The 24,114-nt window shown below is 37.8% G+C and overlaps 2 protein-coding genes across 6 annotated transcripts in view; one reads left to right on the top strand and one right to left on the bottom strand.

Moving 5' to 3' along the window:
* The window catches only part of Mpc1 (mitochondrial pyruvate carrier 1), a 506,120-nt gene extending 501,923 nt beyond the window's left edge, over positions 1-4,197 (bottom strand). The window contains exon 1 of the mRNA XM_063233078.1: positions 4,192-4,197. The gene's annotated coding sequence lies outside the window, so the exon portion shown is untranslated. The remainder of the gene's footprint in view (positions 1-4,191) is intronic.
* Positions 4,198-15,334: 11,137 nt separating this feature from the next.
* Cep43 (centrosomal protein 43) overlaps positions 15,335-24,114 on the top strand; it is a 32,100-nt gene continuing 23,320 nt past the window's right edge. For 3 of the 5 annotated variants that reach the window (XM_013148870.3, XM_013148869.3, XM_023563598.2), the window contains exons 1-6: positions 15,335-15,527; positions 15,741-15,794; positions 19,457-19,511; positions 19,811-19,905; positions 20,280-20,417; positions 22,000-22,083. In XM_013148870.3, coding sequence (XP_013004324.2) covers positions 15,426-15,527; positions 15,741-15,794; positions 19,457-19,511; positions 19,811-19,905; positions 20,280-20,417; positions 22,000-22,083 — 528 coding nt within the window. In that variant the 5' untranslated portion in view covers positions 15,335-15,425. The remainder of the gene's footprint in view (positions 15,528-15,740; positions 15,795-19,456; positions 19,512-19,810; positions 19,906-20,279; positions 20,418-21,999; positions 22,084-24,114) is intronic. The other 2 variants (XM_003466370.5, XM_003466371.5) reach the window with 2 other exon arrangements.

Below are 24,114 nucleotides of genomic sequence, written 5' to 3'. Positions count from 1 at the left end.
GCCAAGTGGAAAGGCCACAAGGTAGGTGCGTCAGATAGAAGTCACGTCTCAACCTATTCTTTGGGTTGACCCAAAGACAGCAATGTGAGGAAAATTCTCTGCTCTAGAGCCTTGCAGCTATGACTTGTGTAGGCAGAGCTTTCACAGAGGTGGCTGGAAATAGAGTGTGTGACTGATTCATGATACAATTCTGGGATTAGGGATTTGTGATTTCTAAAACTGGTCCACTGATAGGTTTGGCTCCATCGTAATCCCAGTAGCCTAGAGAGAATATAACAGGGCAAGAAAGATGCTGTTAAGGTCTCTTGTTATTTTTGCTATCTTGTGAGAGCCATGAACTGTTCTCTTCTTTGACCAGCTTCTGCCATATACCACTCTATCTTAGACTCAGTCAACTATGGACTGAAACCTCTATAAACTGTGAGCTAAATAAGCCTTTTTCTCTTTGAGTGTCTAGACATTTTGTCTTGGCAAGGAGAAAAAGTAAGTAAGACACTTGGCTTCAAGTACGCCTGATACCTGCCGCTTACTGAATTAGAGAAGTCAACCTAATCCTTTCTGGCACTGGATGTGATGCAGTAAGTACATTTCAAGGAGCAGTACCCTTAAACTTCTAAAATAATATTGAAAGCCTATGTAAATGTTTGTAAATTAACCTGTGAACATTTTAATCATAAGTTCAAGTATTAATAAAGAGCATATTTTCTGGTGTATTGTAGATGTGTGTCTTAGTCCATTCTGACTGCTGTAATAGAAAATTGATGGTTTGTGAACAATAGAAATTTTTTTTTCAAAAAACTCTGCAAGTTGGAAAGTCTAAAGTCAAAGTGATTCCAGGCAAGTGTATGCCGCCTCATGTGCATAGAAACAAATGCTATTGTACTTGTTTGTGCAGAATTAAAGAGCTTTGCTATAGGTTGACAGGGAGACAAGAGGCTTGCTCATATCTGTCTCCAGCTGGTCATTGAGAAAGATTTTTGAGGTCTTTGGTTGTTTTTGATGGATTTTTTTTTATTTTAAAGAGAATAAAACAAAACAAAACAAACAGAATAAAGCAAATCAGAACAGAGCAATAAAAGCAATACAAGACTTCAAAACAAGACAACAGAAAATCAACAATGGCTACCATAATGTCTCTCATTTTCTTCAAAATAGCTGTTCATACTATCACACACAATAAAATCAGACAAAACAGAACAAAGCCAATCAAAACAAAAGAATAAAAGCAGTACAAGACTTCAAAATAATATAAAGTCCTGTAATGCTTTTGGCACTTTATTTTTATTTTAAAGAGGGAAAAACAAAACAAAAATTCAAGAAAAACAAGAAACAGACAAATCAACAATAACAAAAAACTCAAAACAGTAACAATATAGGCTTTTAAAACAAGGTAGGAACTTAACTAAGGTTGTTATTTTACATAGCTTTCTTCAGCAGAGTTACTCTATCAGATGTTTTGATGGGTCTTATTGCATACAGTTTCATTTCTTTTCATCCTGTGCTGTTATTTCGTGATCAAGACCTCTTGGTCTTGATTTTGGTCTTTGTGCCTCTCATACCTGAGTCTAAGCTTCTGCTGAGGTTTAGTTCTGTATAGCTCAGTGTCATCCAGAGGTGAAAATTTAAGGAGCCTCTGAAGAGGATAGCAAGTCCTGGAAAACATTTGCCCAACAGTTAGAGAAGTAGGACTTAGGGAGTAGGGTGTAAGCCAGTGGTAGAGCATTTGCCTGGCACTGTAAGGTTCTGGTTCAGATATCAACACTGAAAAAATATGAAAAAATGGGGAAGTTATTTTTGAAAAACTTGGTTACATGGAAAACAACTGAGTTCCATTATCATGTGAATTTTTCCAGTTTTGGGAATGGAATCAGGGCCTCACACATGCCTGGCAAGACTATACCACTGAGATACCCACCTACTTTTGATTTGGCACTTTTTAAGGAAGCAGTAGTGAGGGAGCTACTCCATAGACTCAGAGAAGTGTTTGTTAAAGTAAGCAACACCAGGCCAGCTATGCTTGGTGGCTGGCCATTACCAGAATGAATATTCTGTCCTCCCTGAAAGACTGGGAAACACAGGTCTTAAAAAACCTCACATTTCTGTCCTGATGTCAGATGGTACTTCACTTGTGTAGTCTTATACTGGTTAGTTTAAGGTAGCCCCACCATCTCTGAGGCACATAGCCACTGTCACACAGGGTCCAGTTGCCCTTCAAACCAGATACATGTTACTCTGTCATACAATTTCACCAACGAAACCTAGTCTGACTTTTTTCCCAGTTGGTCACAGCCTGGGATTCAGTGTATAAATCCAATATTACATGTCTTGTACATAACTCTTTTAAAGATCTTAGTTTGTTTATTATGTATCAGTAGGGTACGTTGCCATATAATGTGAAAAGGTAAGATATACTGGTGAACAATGAAACCAAGTATCATACCAACTATTACATCAAGTAAATCCTGAACTGTGACTACTCAAAAAAGAAACAAAAGAAAGAAATACTTAAGAATCCTAAGTGCTTTTAGATAATCCCCACTAGAAGGTGTTCAAAGCTGCTGGAGAATCAGTGTTCCAGAGGACCTGCCTCCTGGTTTACAGGGTGGGAGAGTGAAATATCTCATTCCAAATCTATTTTCTTGGTACACCTCAAGTGGCGAAAATGGCAGACCTTCTGCAGACACAGGAAAGGCTCTGAAACACTGGCCTATTAGAAAAATAAATATAAAGTCAATAAAAAGCCAAGGAAGTTTGTAAACAGATTTTATGTGACATCCTCTTTTACTAGATTTTCCCTGGAAAATGAGAGTGGAGTCTGAACCAATGGTATGTTACTCTCAAGGAATCAGGATATGTTAGGTACTCTCACTTAACCAATAGTACATCAGGTACTCTTGATGAGTCAGTGATGTATTAGCTACTCTCCCCAAGTCAGCGGTATGCTAGAGTGCTCGCTCTAAGGATGCTTCTTCTGTCTTACCTGATGTAAACATAGATGAGTATATGTGTATACTCATAAAGTATATGTGTAAAGAAAAAGGCTAGAGAAATACCCAGAATAACTTTTTCTTCTACTGATTTTCAAATGTTCTTTAATAAACATATGCTTTTTTTTTTGTTTTTTGTTTTTTGGTTTTTTTTGGTACTGGGAATCAAACTCGGGGCCTTACACTTGCCAGGCAGGCACTGTGCCACTGACCTATATCCCTGACCCAACACATGCTACTTTTTCAAGCTAATATTCATTAGTTTTTCTATATTGGTCAGCTTTCCCATTGCTGGAGAAAATACTTGACACCACAGCTGAAGGGAAGAGAGGTTTAGATTTTTGGATCACAGTGTGAGATGGTTCAGCCCATGGTAAGCTGGCTCCAAGGCAGAGGGGTATAATAGCGGGAGGTTGCAGTAGAGCAGAGTTTACTTACTTTGTTTGCTGAGAAGCAAAATGGGGGAACTTCACAAAAGACGAAGGTTAATGGGCTAGATACAGTCCCCAAAGCCATGTCTCCATTACTCACCCAGACAACCAGAAGTGTCCTTTACCATCCCATATCCAGTTCACAAGCCAATCAAGTTGACAAGTGACGTTAATTGTTATGACTGAAATATCACTTAAGAAATTAGAATGCAAACATGCAAAACTGTCCTGTCTGTTTTCTCCGTGTCAGTGTAATTAACTCCATACCTTTTAGCTGCCCTAAGATGATGATGCAGTGAAGCAATAAGACTTGAAGACTGACTCAAAGTAGTCACATAAATCAGGGCCCCTTTCCCTCTTGTCCTAGCCAGTATACTAGCTTGTCCTTTGGTTGCGGTATTGCAACAATGTTCAGTTTTCTTATTTTGATCATTGTAGTGTGTCCTTAAATGATCTAATTCTTAGGGAAGATATAGTGAAGTATTTCAGGGTAAAGGGACTTGGTGTCTACAGCTTATTTTCAAATGGCTCCAGATACATAAAACAACAGGTCCATAGAGAGATCAATTGATAAAGCCAATACAGCAAAATTGTGATAATTGGCCAATCTCAGTAATATTTCTTTGTAGTATTATTGCCTCTTTTCTGTGCTTGGAACTTTTGTCAAAATTAAAAGCTAAAGACATCTACCATAAATATTCCCTATATTAGTAAAGCCCAAGAAACATAACTGATATCCCAAAGTCACACAGAACATAGATCTTTGGTCCAAAGTACTCATGAGAGCTTGTTATAAAATAAATATGTTAATTTTTTTACCTTTTAAAACTAATGTTACGTATTAACTTTTACATTAAAATCTAAGTTGCTGTTTTGTTTCTTTTTGATGTCAGAGTTGCAAAGCTTCATTGGATGCAAAATTTAGAGCTACTAAGATGAAACAGTGGTCACTTTGCTACAAAACAGGATCCTAGTATTGTTAAATTAGGTAGAAATATTATAGGCAGTCACACAAGGCTGAGCCTTTGAGACAGTCAATACCAAAAATGAAAACACGTTACAAATGTGGCTAGAAGTGTATCTTTTGGAGGCCACGCCTCAAGACAAAGACAGAATGACTAGGCCTACCTATCTTCCCAAGGTAAAAGGGGTAACACCTGGTCTAATAAAATCCAAATAGACATCATTGCCTGAGAGCTGTGGTTGTTATAGCTCTCTTAGTACCAGAAGAATACAACCTGACTTTATTTTTACTATAATAGTATTTAATAGTGACATCTGTAAGCATGAATTTATATGAAGACATAAAAAAACTCCTCTTTGTTGAGAAGGTTAATGAAAGACATCAAATGTGCCTGTCCTATGAAAAACTGCCAGACACATCAGCTCTTTTGAGAAGAAAGTCCTCTGCTTTAGGAGATAAGCTTGTCTCCTCTATACCAAATGTTCAAGTCATTTAGATTTCCAAACCAAATCAATGGCAGCTTTGGGTCTGTAGCCTCCTCCTGCTCTGTACTGCTGCCAATTTTAAAATTGTACTCCAACACTGTTCCCAAAACCTGACCCAAGGCCAATACTCCAGGCTGCAATACCAAGCTGCTAGTATCTCCTGCCAATTTACAACTTGAGTGAATATAGAAATATTGTCACAGTTCAGATCAATTTAATCCTTGGCAGCAAGAGCAATGGACTTGTTGACTGCAGTCAGCCAGTAGTAGTTATTGTCAGTTATTGTCAGTGATATCATCAGAGCACCAAGCTGACTTTAGGCAAAGATATTATATGCATACCTCACAATGGGGCAGGACTTCTTTCTTCCAAAGGGAGCCTGTGATTATCCAACAACTGACTTCTTAAATACCAGATTCTAATTTGAGAAGGACCAGCCATTCAAATAAAGACATCTTCCTCCTTAAGCCCTGCCAACTTTCTACCAAAAAAAGAATGGAATTAATATTGAAAGACATGGCTGCAAACAGGTGATTTTCCATTAATACATAGCCAGAAGAGACTAGGTAGACACACCTTTTACTGACCCTGATTTGACCTTCTTCTGTGATGGCAGTTCCTTCATGGAAAGCAGGACAAGAAAGGCAGGGTATGCAGTACTGACTTTACATCAGATACTCGAAACTCCCTTACTTCCCCGTGGACTAGTATGCGACTAGCAGAACTCATAGCTATGCCAAGGGCTTTGCAACTTAGTGAAGGATAAAAGTCATTATTTTTATCAATTCAAAATTATGCTTTCCTAGTATTGCAAGCCATATGGAAAGAAAGAAATTATTTGACAGCCAACGTTTCTCCCATAAAGTATGATAAAGTGACAGATAATCCTTTATCATCTGCCTGCATGCCTTCCAAAGTGGTGGTTCCTCACTGTACAGGACATTAAAAAGGAGTTGAAGTATCTCAAGGTAATAAACTGGCTAATGCAGCTGCAAAAGAAGTTGTACAAGGTGCCCCATGTTCAGGCCCTCTGATCTGGGAAGGGCCCCTTAATTATACTTGACCCAAATAGTCTGTCAGATATTTAGTGTGCTCTCCCATGGGTATTGGTTTTTTCCATCAGAATCATTACAGTCAGATGATGGTAAGTTGTTCCTTCTTGGTGCTAGTGCATGGAAAATGAAATCTTTTTGTCAAACCTTTCACCTGGGGAGAGACAAGATCCCCCAATTGCCTAGGAAAGGGACTCTTTCAGACAATACAGCAGACAGTTAAGTCATGTGAGCTCTGCAAAGAAACAATACTTTTGACCATACCATGGCCCCTCCTGATATACAGAAACATGGTAAATGTCCTGGAGAAGATTGGCAGCCCATTTTACCCAGATGCCAAAGAGAAAGGGGTTCCAATACTTACTGGTCTGTGTAGATACTTTCAAAGACTGGATTGAGGTCTTTTATTGTGGAACAGTAAAAGCATAAGAGGTAATAAAGGTTTTGGTCGCAGAAATCATTCCCAGATTTGCACTTCCTAAGAGCCTACAAAGTGATAATAGCCCTTCTTTTAAAGCAAAAGTAAGTCACACAAGGTACTTCCCATGCACTGAAGATTCTCTATCAACTTCATTTTGCATGGAGGCCACAATCATTGGGAAAGGTAGAAAAAAAGGAATGACTCGAAAGAGGCATGTTCACAAAATGGGTCAGGAAACTCACCTACCATGACCTCACTTACTGCTTTTGCAAGGTAAGAAATACACTTCAAATTCTAAGCCTCTGTCCATTTGAAATGTCTTACAGATACCCTTTTCTCATTAATGGTTTTTCTTTGAGAGAGAAACAGATGCCTTACTGATGGATGTCACCTCAGGGGCTAAATTTCAACAGATTCTTCAACAGCTAATCTATGATCAGTTTAAAGAGAAGGCCAATCCCATAGGCCAACCTGGAGATTTAGTACTGGTAACGTCTCTTCCCTCATCACCCCCTTCCCTTGGTCTGACTTAGAAAAGACCATACACTGTGATCTTGTCAATTCTATCAGCTAGTAAGGTAACAGGTTTAGACTCTTAGATATACCACACCCTACTCAATCCCTGGGAATCAGAGCTTGCTGCTGAGTATGAGCAACAATCTGAATACTCCTGTGAACCCACAGGGGACTTAAACTTCTTGTTCAAAAACAAAACAAAGACTTCAGATACGTAATCTAAAACGTTACTCATAGCCCTTTACTAATTACTTTACCACTTAAAGGAGAGGGCAAAACTTTTCTAATGTGGGCACATGAATATGCAGAGTTGTTACAACAAACATCTAGCTGGATATATGTCCTGCTGCCCTTGTCAAGTACATAAGAGCCTTTGAAGGTATCCCCACTTCAAGGAGATAGTTGGAGTAAGTTAAAAGGTTACATTGATGAGACATGGAAAAGCTCAGTGGCTCATAGTTTATCCCACTATTACAAAGTAACTGAGTGGACTATAAACTCCACCTTTCATGATCCTTGACATGATTGAATTTCTTCTAAAAATGTCACTGAAGCCTCTCTATAGGCATGAGTAAAACCCTTACTAAGTAAGAATGATGGTCTTATCATTACAGTCAACAATCATAGATATAAATTTGGCTACTTTCAGATATGGGAAAACTATACAAAGTTAGCTTGAACTATAGGACAAGTTAGTAGAAAGGCCCGCTTATGTTTGAAATGAAGAAATCATTATCTTCATCAGTTTAACTATACTAACTATTTGGGATGGATACCCCCAGAGTTGTGTATACAAACCATACTTTTACAGGTCAAAGAATGGTTTGCAATCGATTGGCTTACTTGCCTGGAATTAGATAAGTCCCTAGTGGCACTCATTGGTTCTGTGGAAGTAATTTGTAGCTCTGGATGAGAGAGAGATGCATGCTGGGATTTGTGTGGTTACAAAGCAAGAGTGTCAAAAATATTGACAAACCTGCAAACTTACCCCATCTACAACATCAACAGTACGGTAAGTGTGTTTCTCTGGTATGAACATTTGGCTTCTCTCTTTGGCTCTTCCCTAGGATTAGAGGATGTCACACAACATATCAAGATCTTGACTAACTATACTCAATGAAACTTAAATTGCACCTTAACTGGTCTCTCTTTCCTCAAGAAGTAAAATTGAGACAATTGTCCTTCAAAATCAGATGGCACTACCCATTCTAACAGCAGCACAAGGGAGGTACTTTTGTAATTGTAAAAACTGAATGTTGTGTGTGCATTTCTAATCCTTCTGTTAATATCGTGAAGGCTTTTCAAGATACTAAACTGCAGGTTAATATCATGTCAAATTCTGAAATTTCCTGGATCTTCTTTGTGGAAGGCTATTATGAGCTCTTCCTGGTGGAAACATTTGTTGGTTATATTTATAATAATCTTATTATTTGGCTCATGCATCCTTAACTGTTTCTTTGGCTTTATTTCCTCTAGACATAAAAGCTATATACACCTATCCAAGACAAAAATACTTACATTTATTGCGGGTCTTTAGATATGCCCTCTGGAGAGTATCTCTACCTTCCAATCACAACTATGATCCCTTTCAGCTTGAAGTAGCCAGAATGGTCATGACACCTTTCCCCCTCAAGGCAGTTAGGGGTACCTCTACAGAGGGAAGAATATTCTAGACTGCTGAGTTAGACAGTCAGATAGGGGTGGCCTCTCTAGAGAGTTAATACAAAGGATGAAAACATATTCCAATTTTGGTTGGAGGTGCATCTGTTGGAGCTCAGGCCGTGAGATAAAGATAGAACGACTAGAGTTACATACCTACCTAAGGTGTAAGTGGTTAACACCTGGTCCAACAAAGTCTAGATAAACATCACTTTGGTGGATGACCAAGACTCCTGGACCCATCCCTTCTTGAAAAGTTCTTTTGTCTTTCCATGTACACTTGCTAGATGACTTGCTTCTCCATTGGATCAACATTACCTAAGCAGCTATACTTGTAATCTTACTGGTTGACCACAGCTTTGCTTAATCTTGTACCTGTCTTGTGATTTTACTCTATAAAACTCCCTCTATAAAATGGATACTTCAGCAACCCCTTCAGTTTCCCTCCTGTCTCTCTCAGGAACTGTTTCTCTCTCAAAATTTTATATTCTTAAGCTCTGTTGTTCCTTATAATTTATTTCTTAATTTTGGGGAGCACAAACTCAGTGTATCTGACATCTAGTAGGCTGGGAGGTACATTTATTTTCCCTATGTAATCTGAAGGTCCTGTACTTTTTGGAGATCCCAAATCTAAATTACCAATTGAATTAAGTTGAAGGTTACTGACTCCCATTGCAGAAAAAGAATTTTCAGGATGTGTCAGTAAGAGGCATAAAAAAATTTATTAGAAATTTAGAAATCATGCACTCAAAGAAAAAGATACATTATGATTCAAGACTATGTATGTATATTTATGGGGCTCAGGAGTATCTCCAAGACTGGCAACCTAGGATGTGTATTTTCACTGTCTGTCATGTTACCCAACTGACAGACTATACTAAAATGCAAACCATTTCCATATGTTTAGAGTTGAGATATGCTGCCCACTAATATTGCTGTCTCCTTCAATATTGAGATCTATAATTTACAGGTGAAAAGCCTAGGCCCAGAACTTATAGGCTTATTGTGCCTTTCAGATGCTTGGGAATTTTTTTTAAGTGAGCTCCTGGAAGGGAAAAAGGTTTTGAGTAATTTTTGTGTCCCAAGGCTACAGTTTTTTAAAGTATGTACAATTTTAAAATTCAAATTTTCCCTTTTGTATTCAAATTGTCTCTTTTGTACCTATCTTTCCTCTGGGAATGAGTCAGTGGATAGGAAAGTCAAAACCAAATAAGAAAGTCTGGAATATATTCATTTTTACATATATGAAAGAAATTTCAAGAGAGTGATTTTTAATAGGCATACCCTAAATTTGCATATTTTAATCTTCTTTTGTATTTTTTATATTTAACAGTAAACTAGTCCAATATTTTATTTCACACATATTTTAGAGGATAAATTCACATTATTTGGAAATTAAAGTACTAACCGGCAGGCAGGGGTTGAGGGAATAGCTCAATGTTGAAATGTGTGCTTGTGTGGCTTTGGCTTCAACCTCAAACACCAAAAAAATATTAAGAAGTAAATTAAATAGTACTGATATCTAATTCTTTCAGTTAATCCAACTCCATAAGGATTGGGCCAGATTCTGCCTAAATGTGAAAAATACTTTAGTAATAGATTAAAATGGGGGGTAAACAGTAATTCAAAGTAATTTAAAAAATTATAGCTCTATAAGTGATAGAGCAGTACATAGCCATGGGAACACTGAGAATGTGTGTTTCTGAAGCTTGAATATACTAGATACTGCTCTGTTACCATGGTTATGGTTTTTGAACCAATCAGTTTTGTATAGACACACACTTAGCAACAGGACAATTAAATTCATAAAGAGGGCTAAGCGGTGTGAAATAAATAACAAGTTTCTCAGAGAAACAGTGGAGCAGAAGAAACCCACTTTCATATTGTTAGTATTAGGAACCACTTAGGTCCATTTGCTCAGGTCCATTTGTTCACTGCTCACCCATCAAAGGAGCCCATTTATTTTAGTGAAAAGTAAAAAGCTTCATGCAAAGGTACCTCTAAGGGGGCCTCATTTTTCTGGGCTCCAATTCCTATGTAGAGTTGTGTAATGATTTTAATAGCAAGGATAAAAGGGGGAGTGGGAATATTATGAGACAATGTGCATCTCCAAGCTTGCTTTGCTCCCAGCCATTCTTAGCTCCATCTCTCCCTTTCCTGTGCAAAGGAAATGGGCTCCTGACCTTCTGGGGGCTACAATCTGCATATCCCCTCACTTCATTTGGGCTGAGGAGAGGTTATTTGTTCAGAAGGAGGAAGTTTAGAGAAGTCCCGTATCACTTAAAGAAAACAAAATCTAAACTTTTAGAGTTTAATTTTGTAATGGCCCTTAAGGACGTTAGTATTTAAGAATGTGCAGGGGTTTCAGGAGTAGCTCAGCGGTGGTTCACTTGCTTAGTATGTGAGGCCCTGGGTTCAATCCTCAGATCTGCAAAAAACAAAACATCAATGAAGAAAACAAAACAACCAAAACCCACCTAATTTGAAGACATGAATTCAACGGACAGTTAATCCACTGATAATATTAGATATTCAATTCCAAGGTGTGAGGGAGACAAAATGTTTCCTTTCTTCCCGTGTTGGATTCTCTCTGATCAAGGTGCCTGTCAAGAGACAGGCAAAGAGGAGAAAAGCAAACATATTCACTACCAAGAGCAGAGCAGGTCCAGGGGAGCACCCAGTGTAAGCTGGCTAGTACATCCCAGGCTAAGGAGGTGCGCGTGTTCTCTCCAGTGATTGAATATGGAGAGGAAGTAGACACCTTTGTGAATTTGTCTCCTGCTTTTAGGCAGATAGGTCGATGGGAAGTGGCTTCTTAGCAGCTAATGAAAAGCAGTGGAGGTAACCCTCTTTGCCTGTTGAACACTGCCCCCTGGTGGCTTTGACTTTGAACATGTTTTGGAAAGATGAAACAATCTATTGTCTCTTGCATTCCACAATTTCCTTTATTCAATCCTTTTGTTATTTTACATACTTGTTTAATTAAATGACTGGCATGGTTTCAACTTGTCCCTTAAAAGACCACGTGTTAAAAAGAATCCCAATTTCATATGCTAACAGTTTTTAGAGGTGGGGCCTTTAGGTGGTCAGTGGGATAAGATGAAGTTGTAAGGATGGTTCTCCACAGTGACATTAGTGCTTTATCAGAAGAACCCCCGAACAAGCAAGCTTGCTTGCATGTGATTTCTCTGCCATATTGTGCTGCAGCAAGAAGGCCCTCACCAGAGGCTAGCAACTTGACACTAGATTCCCCAGGCTCCAGGACCAGGAGCTGATCAAACTTTATCCTTTATAAATTACCCCATTTATAGAATTCAGTTATAGCAACAGAGAGTGAACTACACCATTTACATTCTATAAACACTAGAAGAAACTAAACATAAAGCAAGTGTATGAGTTAGGAACCAAATAGGACTGGGTGGTTAATCTCAGCTATGTGACTGTGGGCATACTACCTTTTCTGAGTGTTAGGTCTCATACGTAACATGTCCAAAAAATAAAATCAGACCATTATGGGGAAAATGAAATTAGAGTGTACATTCAAAATAACTAATAGTAATTAATACTTTTATTGTGTTTTCTGTGATCCAGATATTAAATACTATCTCCCAATCTACACATTCAGACAGACACACAGACACACACACACACACACACCCCAAATAATTTTTATCCTCGTTTAAAAATGGGAAATTAAGATACAGATAGGTTAATTAACTTGCTATGGTCAACATAACCAAGCAAGTGAATTCAAACCCATGCAATGTGGCTTCAAAGACTATGATTTTAACCACTACATATAACCTAGCATCAATAAATCTTTGTCAAGATAATGGGCTAAGGAATAACAGAGGGAATGTGGAGTTCATTTCATGCTGTCTTTTGCACAGTCTATAAAAACACTTAAGGAAACTGATAAGCCATGGAGAATCTTATTCTCTGCTGGCCCAATCCTTCAAGACTAGGGTGGCTGACCTAAAGTGAGAAACTATTGTTGAACATAGACCAAAGTACCATCCCCATGAGTTGAGATATTTTTAATTTTTACAATTAGAGAACAGTAGTATCCTCCTCCAAGAAAATTCAGGTGGACAGTCAGAAGGCACTTTCCCTATTCTATCCTTCTCAGTTAATTCTTATTAGAATCTAGTTTTAAAGGCTGTAAGTTACTGGAACATATTTGTGATGGCTAGTTTTATATAAACTTGACAGGGCCACCAGGTTTCAGATATTTAGTGAAACATTATTTTAGCTGTGTGTAAATGTGTTAGAATTGGCAGACTTTAGTAAAGCAGCTTGCTTTCATGTGAGTAGACCTCATCCAATCAGTTGAAGGTCTAGTGAAATAAAAAGGCAAGACTTTTCATAGTAAGGAAAAAACCTTCCCACTTCTGGCCTTTAGAAGACATCAGCTTTCTATCTGCTTCAGACTCAGCCTGAAATACCGACTCACTCTGGCCTTTTATAAGAACTGTCTCTAGCTTGGTCTCTAGCTTGCCAACTTACCCTGCTGATCTTGGATTACCAGCCTTGATGGTCTTATGAGCCACTTCTTTATAATTATTTTTTTCTCTCCCACTCTCCATTCCCCTCTCATGTGTGAATGGATTATCCATGTATGTATATTTATATATCTCCTTTAGAGGGCCTCATTATTGCATTATTTCCATTTCTCACATACACCTTCTTCATTCCACGGTCATTTCTGTAACTTATTTGAGGCCGTTATTAGTCCTTCTTGGATTGGTGGAATAATTCTTTGCTTCAGTTCATTGCATACAATTTGCCCATGTGCCACTAGCTCTAGCAAGCTTTTACTAAACCCAAATGTGTTCATGCCACAGTGCTTTCCAATTATGTTTAGCATACCATTTCATATCTCAGAATGAAATTCCAATCCATTATTTTGGTGGGTGCCCTTCATAATGTTTATTTGAGTTCATTTTTTCCTGCCACTCCCTGAGCTGACCAAACTGCCTTGTGTCATTGCACTCCTAATGCCCCTTTCTTCCTCTTTCACCAGAAAAACACCATTGATAACAGAGTTTAATGCTACTTCCTTTAAGAAGCTATCTGCTCAGGCTGCTGTAACACAATACTGCAGAGTAGATGGCTTACAAGACAGAAGCTTAGTATCTCACACTCCGGCTGGTAGAAAGATGAAGATTATGTGCTGCATTTTTGGATTGTGCTGAGGGCTCTTTTCTTGACTTACAGATAGCAGCCTCTCCCTGTGTCCTCATGTGGTAGAGTAAGTGAATTCTGATTTTTCTTCCTCTTCTTATAAGCACCATTGGATTATGACTTCAATTAACCTTTATGATCCCTGTGTGGGCCCTCTCTTCAAATAGTCACTCTGGAGGGTTATGGCTTCAACACACAGATTTTGGGTATGCTCACATTCGAGTCATAATGCCAGTCACAGCACCCTCTTGGCTGTCTGACTGTTCCTGTCCTTCACCTTCCCAGAAACTCATTCTGTTTTTACAGTAAGTTGAAGTTTAACATTTCTGAAGCCCTTGTCAGCTGTCCGACCGGTAGATAGATCATATCTCTGTCTCTTCTACTAATTTGGGGCCTAAATATAGTAGGTATTCAATATAAAGTGGTGATTAAATAGGTTTCAAGTTGTCTTTTGGACACCCAAATCTAAATATTCTGCAGATGCTTCAAATCCTTCATTTCCCAAATTAGTGCATCACTAGCTGTCTCCAATCAGCTCATGAATTCTGCTTCTACTAATGACATTAATCTTGGTCTTATTTGTCAATGGGTCAGGTTTTCCAGTTTCTGGGCCTAACTTCATCCCTTATCTTTCCTTTTCGTTTAAGGTTCACGTGTTCCATGGGTCTCGCAGATTTCTCAGATCTGTTGATTCCAATCAGATAGTTGCTATATGGGCAATGCTTTCCGGTCACATTTACGTTTGAAAATGACCTTGGTTCTCTCATATCAATCTGATTTAACTTATCCTTATGGCCATCTCAAAAACTAATCTCTTAATGAATCTTTCCTCTGGAGATAGATACCTGACTCAATCTCAGCTTCTCCCAGACTCCCACTTGAGAATAATCAACACAGAAGATGTCTTTACCTCACAACTTATGTCTCAAGTTATAATTCGCTGATCTCTTGCATTAGAAACGAGGTTTTTGAGCCTAGTTCAGAGACTGAATATAAGAATCTCCAGGGTTGAAGCTCTTTTCTTACAAGAGCCCTAGTGCGTGCCCATACATGCTGGAGTCTCGGATGCTCTCTCCCAGCTGTTCCAGCCCAAGGACTCAATCTCGAGAGTAAACAGTATGGCAACCGCACTGCACCTCCCTTCCCCGACCTCTATATGGTACAGGCCTGCTTTCTGAGTGTGCATACAAACAGAGGTGCACACTCAAAAATATACACAGATAACACTCACAGATCCAGCCACACACGCATAAACAGACACATACGAGGGGCACAGAGACATATCCCAGACAGTTAGACACAGACACACATGCACAGAGACGCAAAGTCGACACACAGACACACAGCCAGATACACACAGGAGCCGACGTCCCTCCCTCCCTCCCGCCACCAAGCCGGCCAGCACGCAGCAGGTGCCAGCTTCTGTCTGTCGCAGGCCCTGAGAGGGTCCGTCCGCCGCTCGCGGGAGCTACGCAGGCCAAAGCCCGTAGAGCTTGGACTTAGTGACGGTTCTAACAACTAGGATACTAACGGCCCGAAGCCTCGCCCACCCTGCCAACTCCAAGCCCGCACGCCCCGCCCACCGCGACCCGGCCCCAATACCACGGTGCCCGGGCTCTCGAGGCCCCGCCCCCGACGTACGCTCCCCGCCCCCCCGACGCGGCGTGAGCGCGGCCGCGGCTGTTGGCTGTTAACGAGGCTTGGGCGGTTGTCTTGGAGAATCAAGATGGCTGCGACGGCGGCCGCGGTGGCTGCCGAGGAAGACACGGAACTCCGGGACCTGCTGGTGCAGACGCTGGAGAACAGCGGCGCCCTGAACCGCATCAAGGTGCGGCGTGCGGCGGGGCTTGGGGCGGCGAGGACCAGGAGGCCGCGAGGAGCCGGGGGGCGCGGCCGAGGCCTCCTGAGCCCGCCGCGGTCCTGCGGGACCCTGGCGGGCCAATGAGGGGCGGGGGGCTGGGTCCAGTGCGCTTCTGGGTTGGGGTTGATTTGGAAGAATTCTTGAATTCTTACCGCTTTTTAAAATTTTTATTTTTTAAAGGCTGAACTCCGAGCAGCTGTGTTTTTAGCACTAGAGGAGCAAGAAAAAGTGGAGGTATGAAAAATTTTAATTTTAATATGACTGTGTTCATTAGTGCTACCTTATTGGTTCAAAAACATTTCAAAGTACAACTTATAGTATTGTATAGCTGGGAATAATTTGAACTGTTAAGCCTTATACTGCTTTACTGTTGGAAGAAAACCAAAATTCTTTTTGTGTGTCTTTTTAAATTTTGGGATAACCTTAAAATATGGTTTCATTGCAAATGAATTAACTTTAACATTTAAGGAGCTAATGTGTACCGTGTATCCCTTCCAGGAAGGGGCTATACAGTCTTCGACTTTTTCCTAATATTATATGACTACTCAAGTAATTTTAAAATACCACTTTCTTGTGAAAATGACCAGCTACATCTTTGAATTTAAATTACTAATTTATCTTTTTCTCTCTACCCTAAGTTCTACCAAACATCTTGAATATCCTGTAACTTGTCAACAAGAATCACTTCATCAATTTCTAAACTCTTTTTCTCAGTGAGTATAGATCACTTTCTTGTCTTTCTACTTTTTTTGACCTAGGTATCTGCTCTTTTTCTTATTTTTTTGATCTTTTTTGAGACGGGGTCTCCCCATGCAGTTCAGGCTGGCCTTGAGCTCACTTTGTAGCCCAGGCTGGTCTCAAACTTGCAAGGATCCTCCTGCCTAGGCCTCTGGAGTGCTGGGATTTACAGGTGTGTGCCACCATGCCTGGCTGTAGCTGCTCTTTACTTTCCTAAAACCCTTCAACTTTTTGCTCTTTCCTTGTTTGTGTACACATCAGGCTGCTTTTTGTTGTTGCTAGACTAGACTGCACAGTCCATCCCTCAGAAACCTTGGCTATTTTTCTTTGCAGTCAGTCATTCTTGGTTTGGAAGAAATTTTATGCTTATTTCATCCATTGGGCTCCTTTCCTTGTTGCTGCGTAAGAACTTGCCCAAGAAAAGTCAGGTAACCATGTGAATTGGTGCTGTTACAACTTGATGGACCCCTGTTCTGCTTCAGTTGGTCTTCTACCTCATTTGTGTCTTTTCACTCTGAACCTAATTCTAACTAGGTCCTAGCTTTTGGTCCTCTTTCTCCTAAGTCTCATTTACCTCAGGAAAAGCTTACCTTTATGCTTTTCCTTCTTGCTTTGGTAAAAGAGGTTCCATCTTGTCTAAACTCTTGTCTTTTTTTCTTTTTGCGTATATTTCTTGATTGATTTAGCAAAGTCTTTTTTCTGTATTTATACCTGTATTGTTGGTGCCTTATTCTTCATTCTTTCCCTGGTTACCTTATTTTGTCTGGGTTTTGCGTTCCATACACTCTCATCTTTGTAGTTGTTCTGTCTTTGATCTTTCCCTTTCTGTTCTTCGTTGAGCATGAAAATACTTTTAAATTCCTCTTAAGGAGAAAATTGTTTTCCCTCTGCCTGTGTCCTGCCTTTGTTTTCTGTTCTTTTTTTTTCGCCCCTTCCCACAGCCAGATTTTGAAAGAACATGTGTTTTTTGTTGTGTGTTTTTTTGGTACTGGGGATTGAACTCATGACTTTGCACTTGCCAATCAGGTGCTTATGCCACTAAGGTAAATCTTTGGCCAAGATTGTGTATGTTTTATCCTATTTGTAGATATGTTTTATACCATTTTTTAGGTGCCGAGCATCCCTTAATCCACTGAAGTTTTAAATGACACCAAAGAAATTTCTCTTGCTACAGCCAGGAATCTCCTCAGTATCTTACCTGTCTTGGTTCTTACCTGTCTTGGTTCATCACTGTGCATTCGCCATTAATTCCTCGTTCCTTTTTGAAAACCTCCCTTGACTTTTTTTTTTTTTTTGGTACCAGGAATCAAACTCAAGACTTTGCACTTGTCAGGCAGGTGCTGTGCCACTGAGCTATATCCCTGGCCTCCTTTGATTTTTTTGAGATTATTGTTTATTTTCTTTTTTCATTTTACTTATTTACTTATCTATCTTTACTACTTATTTACTTATCTTTACTTATTTACTTATCTATACTTATTTACTTATCTTACTCCTTGATTTCTTTAAAAATCTTTTTCCTGTATTTGTACCTAAACTCTTGGTGCCTATTTTGTATTCTTCCCCCGGTGACCCTAACACTACCAATAACTTCAGCTCTGTTCCTCCTGAACTTCACAAGTGTAAAATTGTGTAATAGACTACCCTTTCTGGCACAGTCAGGGAAGAAATCTGAGCATTTTCTAGGCCTACCTGTTTTTTCCACCTGCTTAGTTGTCGCTTGTCTTGTGTCTGGCAGTTCTCTAAAGGATGTTTTACTGCCCGTTTGCCTGTATTTTCTAGAGTACTCGATTGCCTTCCCACTCCCTGGTCTTTTCTTTGCTGATGTCTTCACTGTCTGCCTTAAGTCCTTTCTTTACATTATTCCTCGATTGGCTATTTATCTATCTGACTATGACCTTTCATTTTCTTTGAATATTTCAGTTACTCAGTTTTTAAAATTTCCTAAACTACTTTATGAGGGAACTTCATGATCTCTTCTGTACTTGTCTTTTATTGTAACAATTTGATAAACTCAATATATTTAAAATATGCAGTTTGATAAACTTGAATATGTATGCAACTGAAACGATCACTACAGTAAAGGTAGTGAGTGTAACTATAACTCCTAAAAATTTTCTTGTTTAATGTTAACATTTCTCCACCTTCTAGCATCCTGAGCATTTTTAAGAACCAAACATAGAGGATCATATAGTATGATTTCCTTTATTTAACCAAACATAGGAGGATCATATAGTATGGTTTCCTTTTTGATCTGGTTTCCTTTATTCAGCATAATATATTTGACATTTGTAATGTAGTACATATTGTTATTCCAGTTAATCCCCATTTTAGGATTAATAGATCATTGTATTAATCTATCAGTGATATACATGACACTTTGTGTAGCTTTTCCCTATTGAAACACATTTCTGGGTTGTTTATAGATTTGCTTATTGAAAGTAAGGCTGCTGTGAACATTTCATGTGTAAGTCTTTGCTTGATTCTGTGATTTCTTTTGAGAAAATACCAACAGGTAGAACTACTGGGTCACTTTGAACTTTTAAAAAAGTACCACCAATCTGCTTTCCAAAGTGACTGTGCCATTTTGCGTTCTCTAAAGCAGCATGTGACATTGTCTCTACACCAGTAATTGTTGTGGTCAACTTTATTATGTCCATCATGTGCTCTTGATACTAGGCTCAGTCTCAGCAACAGTCATAGGTTTGATGTTGAAGAATTTTTCTTCCATATTTTTAATCTATAATTACAAAGCTAAATTGGCTTATAGCCACATAAAATCGTCTTACATATTATTCATGAACTGGGAATTGCAAGTGTATATGCTGTAAACTGTGGACGCTTAAGATGAAATATCAAATTTATTTGAAATAGATGCTTATATGAAATTTAATTGCATGACATGAGTATTTAAAGGTCTCACTTTAAAAGCAATTTAATAAAACATTTAAAAATTAAAAATAAAAGTTCATATATAGAGTTTTATTACCTTTGGGAAGTTATTAAATAGCACATAGTAAGTCCTGTAGTAATCAGCAGTTTTGAGATGGGTTTTGTAAGACCACAATTTTTGTGAATGACAGTATAAAACATATTTTTGTCCAAAAGTTGAACTATAATGTACATCATCTGACAACTGTTTCATTTTTTTTTTACAGAACAAAACTCCTTTAGTCAATGAGAGCTTGAAAAAATTTTTAACTACAAAGGATGGTAAGATGTTCTATTTTTTCTCTTTTTTTTAGGTGACCGAATTTTTATATACTATATAAATAGTGAAACACTGAAATCTATGAAGTGTTAAATTGTTTTACAGACATTTTCTGACTGGAAAAATGGGACAGTTGGGATTTTCATTGCTTAAATTATACTACTCAAAGAGAACAAATTTGTAACTTAAAAGCTTTAGAAACTTCTTTTACCTCACTAATTTATGTCTTATTTCATAGCGTTAATTAAAAAATTTAGCATTATTTAAGATTTGCATGTACATCTTTTTTTGATCTTTACAGGTCGTTTAGTGGCAAGTCTTGTTGCAGAATTTCTTCAGTTTTTTAACCTTGACTTTACCTTGGCTGTTTTTCAACCTGAAGCCAGCACAGTAAGAGTAATGATTTTTTTTTTTATCCTATGAAACCCTTGCTACATGTTAAATTGAAAACTAATGAAATTTGATTATGCAGAGTTGCTTGCATATTGATTATTATTTATCGTTATCTATAAATCTAATCTTAAATGCCATCATAAAAGCTGTCAGGATGGGCACCAGTACTGGTACTTCATGTAACTTGAATCTTGCTAGTAGAGTAGTAGTATTGTAGAAATACTGTGTTATGGCATTATGCTATAAAAATTATTTAAAAATTTAAAAATGAACATTGTTAGAAATCCTCGTTGAGTTTAGAGATTCTTTAAGTTTCTAAAATAGTTTCTTTAATCTTTGGACATTATTTTATTTTATGCACCTGTATCACTTTCTAGTTTCAGGGTCTTGAAGGGCGAGAGAATCTAGCCCGAGACTTAGGTATCATTGAAGCAGAAGGCACTGTGGGTGGACCCTTGCTCTTAGAAGTGATAAGACGCTGTCAACAGAAAGAAAAAGGGCCTGCCACTGGGGAAGTAAGTATAATCTTTGGTTACCTTTTTCTGTTTTTTATTTATTGCCTACTTAATTTAACCTTGCAAGTGACTACATATCCATCACAGTTACAATGAAAAGAAGATATTCTTGTAAGATGAGATGAAATTCATTGAGATCTTACAAATGGATCTTTTAATGAATATGGAAAAGTACAGATTCTGACACTATTGTGTACTTAGTTTGCTTATTGATCCTCAGAGTGTTCAGTTTAAGAGCGCCTCAGTGATGCCTTGGACATAGTACTTAGCATTGTAAAATGAGAGGAATAGGCCCCGCCTCGTCTGGGTGGGTGTTCATATGCATGAGTTTATGTGTGTAGCCATGCTTCTTGGCTTACAAAACATTACTAGTTGCTTTTATTATTAATACAAAAGGGTTAATGATAGGACTAGTTAACAGTTCTTTGTACTTAAAGCTTTTTAAAACTAAAATTAAGACAGCTTTTGATTTTTGTTTAGTTTCTAGACATTTTCAAACTTCCACTTCCTTGATTAGCATTTACTCTTCTTACTCATAACCTTTCTTTTTAGAAATCCTGCTCATGTGATTAACTGATATATGTGTATACACATCACCTTTACATAAAGATACTCTGTTTAATAGATGTGAACACATCCCTGAATACTCCTGGGTGTCTAGTTGAGTGTACACTTTAAGTCGTAGAAGTGCACATTTGAGAATCCGGAGGGCTAGGGCTACCTATTCCATTTGGAGGAACTTAGGAGTATGTTTTCTGTTAGATTCATTAAAAATTAGCTTCTCTATCATTTACTAGTATTGTGTTACTTTGAAAGGAATCCTGCCATTGTAAAGAAATAAAACATAAATTTTAATTGCCTTTGAATTTTGAGTTTAGAAAACAAAACTAGTTGTAGATTAACCTGCTGAACTCAGTTACTAGAGCTTTTTATGAGAATGACACTTTGAAACTACCATAAGCATCAGGTTGCTGGGCCCCACATGCTTTAATGGAGATTTTGATTGCTTTTATTATATTTAATAAAATTGCCATTGCTCCCAGCTATATAGGTCATAAAAAGCATTCTCTTGTTTGCTGAGCTCCTTCAGTGAGTTATTGTCATCTCTTTTAGTATCCTGATTGTCCACATTTTCATCTCTGTTGAGCAGCATCATTTCTTCTGAAAGAATTATCATCTTTCAGTCTCTTCACTGTTACAGAATCATTTATTTGCTTTCTTGTTTTTTTTAGTACATGTTTGTAATACATAATTATCACATTTCTTGTGGGGAGTTGGTACATGTACAAACACATCTTATTTTCTTTTTTAATCTCCCTTCTCCCCCTCCTTCCATTTCTTGTCTCTGCCCTTAGGCAAAAGATTGGTCTCATTATTTCCTATTATCTGTTTTTTTTTTTTTATTTTGCTCTTTATATTTTGGGTTTCTTAATCTGAGAATGATGTATTTTCTTTGGTAAAATTAGATGAAGATTAAGGATATTTTCATGAAGGAAGAATGCTAAAATACCTTACATAATTAGTATGTTAGTATATTAGTGTTTCATTTTTAAATGTGTTTTAATTTCAACTGTGATTTTAGGGTGCTCTGCATCTATCTGATATACATTCTCCTCCACCAAAGTCACCGGAAGGAAAAACAAGTATACACACACCCCCTAGTAAGGTGAGTCAGCTGGGATGAAAGTGGCATGTGGACTGAGATACTTCAGGGCTTTGCTCCTCTCTGCTCTTATTTGTTAATCTTTTGTCGTTTTGTAACAAATTTTGTTTAGTTTCTTAAAGGGACTTTTTTTTTTCTCTAAATATATATTTTAAAAAGTTCTTTTATTGGTAGTGTTTTGAGTTTTGTATGACAGAAAAAAATGCCCTTAAATACTGGTATTTTCAAATATTTGGATTCACTTGGTACTTTGAACATTTTTGTCTTCTACTAACTAGAAGGTTGACTTTTCCTTTGTAAACTCCTACTTTGAGAATTGTAGGTTCCAAGTTAAATTGTTTTGACTACTGTAAGCATTTAGATAAATGAACAGATTTGGAATTGTAAGCTACGTTTTAGTAGCTTACAATATACAATATACAATATATTACTATACTACGTTATAGTAATAGCCATTTTATTAGGATTTATAGAAAAATGTACTATGGTAACATTTGTGAATGTGTGTGCATGTGTGTTTGAGTTACTAAAGGTAAAACCTGATTTCAGGTCTACAACATAAAGAACAAGAATGTCACATTAAACACTTGAATTAAAAATTAAAGATATGTACATAATAGTAGAGGAATGAATGGTGATTGTTAGGAAAATTGTCTCTGGTTACTGGTTATAATATAGAAGACAGAATGAATTGATCATACCAGCTCTTGTTGTAAAAGGATGGATCTAGGTCATGTCTTACTCCTTTCAGGCTGATATGATAAAATACCACAGACTGGGTAATAAACAATAGATTCATTTCTCACAGTTCTAGAGACTGAAGTCCAAGATTATCAAGGCATTAGGAGATTTGGGGCCTGATCAGGGCCTGATTTTTGGTTCATAGGTGGTGTCTTCTATATATCTTCATATGGTAGAAAGGGGCAAGGGACCTCTTTGGAGAGCTTTTTAAAAATATTTTTGTGTAATATTGGTGTACTCCAGAGTGGAGATAAAATCCAGAATTTTTGCACTAAGCTACATCCCCAACCCTTTTATATTTTGAGGTAGGGTCTTGCTCATTGGATACTTTACTCTTGACTGGGCTCAAATTTGCAGTTTACCTGCTTGAGCCTCCCAGACTGCTACTATGCTAGGTTGGGAGTCTCTTTTATAAGGGCCTTAATCCCATTCACCAGAGTTCTACTTATTGGACCTAATCACTGCCTAAAGGTGACACTTCCTAATATCATTACTTTAGGGATTGAGATTTCTATGTAAATTTCAGGGGACCACAAACATAGTCTTTCATGGGTCAGATTTGTGTACTGTAACTTTTCCTTTGATTTCTTCTTTGTAGGAATAGAGCGATATCGTAGAGTCCATTCCAGAGATTAGTCTTTGGGTGGACCTACAATGATATATCTTTTTAACAGGGAACTTCTGGAGGTTAGTAATTATACTGCTACATAGCTTTCTTTTAAGTGTCTGAGCACAGAAGACTGCTGAATGATTGCTCTTGTGATTTATTTTATTTATTTTTTTGCTTGTTCTGTGATGATACTCCTTTTTAAGTTTAGAATTCCAAATAAAGTTACACTTTTTCTAGCCGAAGAGAAATATTATTGTAGTTCTCAGTATGTTACTTCCTTCTGAGATTTCTATTTAGCCTATTGTAATAGGGAAGGTGTTTTTGAAAATATTTTTTCCTTGGTGCTGTGGAAGATTGTATCTCTAATACAGAGCAGGTCAGAGTAAATTTTAAAATTTCTTTAATTGCTGATAAAAGCCTATGGAAGGAAGAAAAGGATTTTTCCATGAAAATATATGACATTAAGGGGCTGGGGATTTAGCTCAGTGGCATAAGCGCTTGCCTTTCAAGCGGGCAGTCGTGAGTTCAATCCCTGGTACCGATAAAAACGAAAAAAGACAAACAAACAAAAAAAAACCCCAGAAAACATATGACATTAGACATTAAGATTAATGAATGACTGTTCCAAAATACTTAGCAGTATTTGTGGTATTGTGTATTTGGAAGTTTTTTTCTTAGCAAAT

The sequence above is a fragment of the Cavia porcellus genome, unplaced genomic scaffold, assembly GCF_034190915.1.
Source record: "Cavia porcellus strain 051 isolate PalLab524CR breed Dunkin Hartley unplaced genomic scaffold, mCavPor4.1 scaffold_22, whole genome shotgun sequence".
Taxonomy (NCBI): domain Eukaryota; kingdom Metazoa; phylum Chordata; class Mammalia; order Rodentia; family Caviidae; genus Cavia; species Cavia porcellus.
Note: the sequence above shows the minus strand (reverse complement) of the source record. Positions and strands in the feature narration are given on the sequence as shown.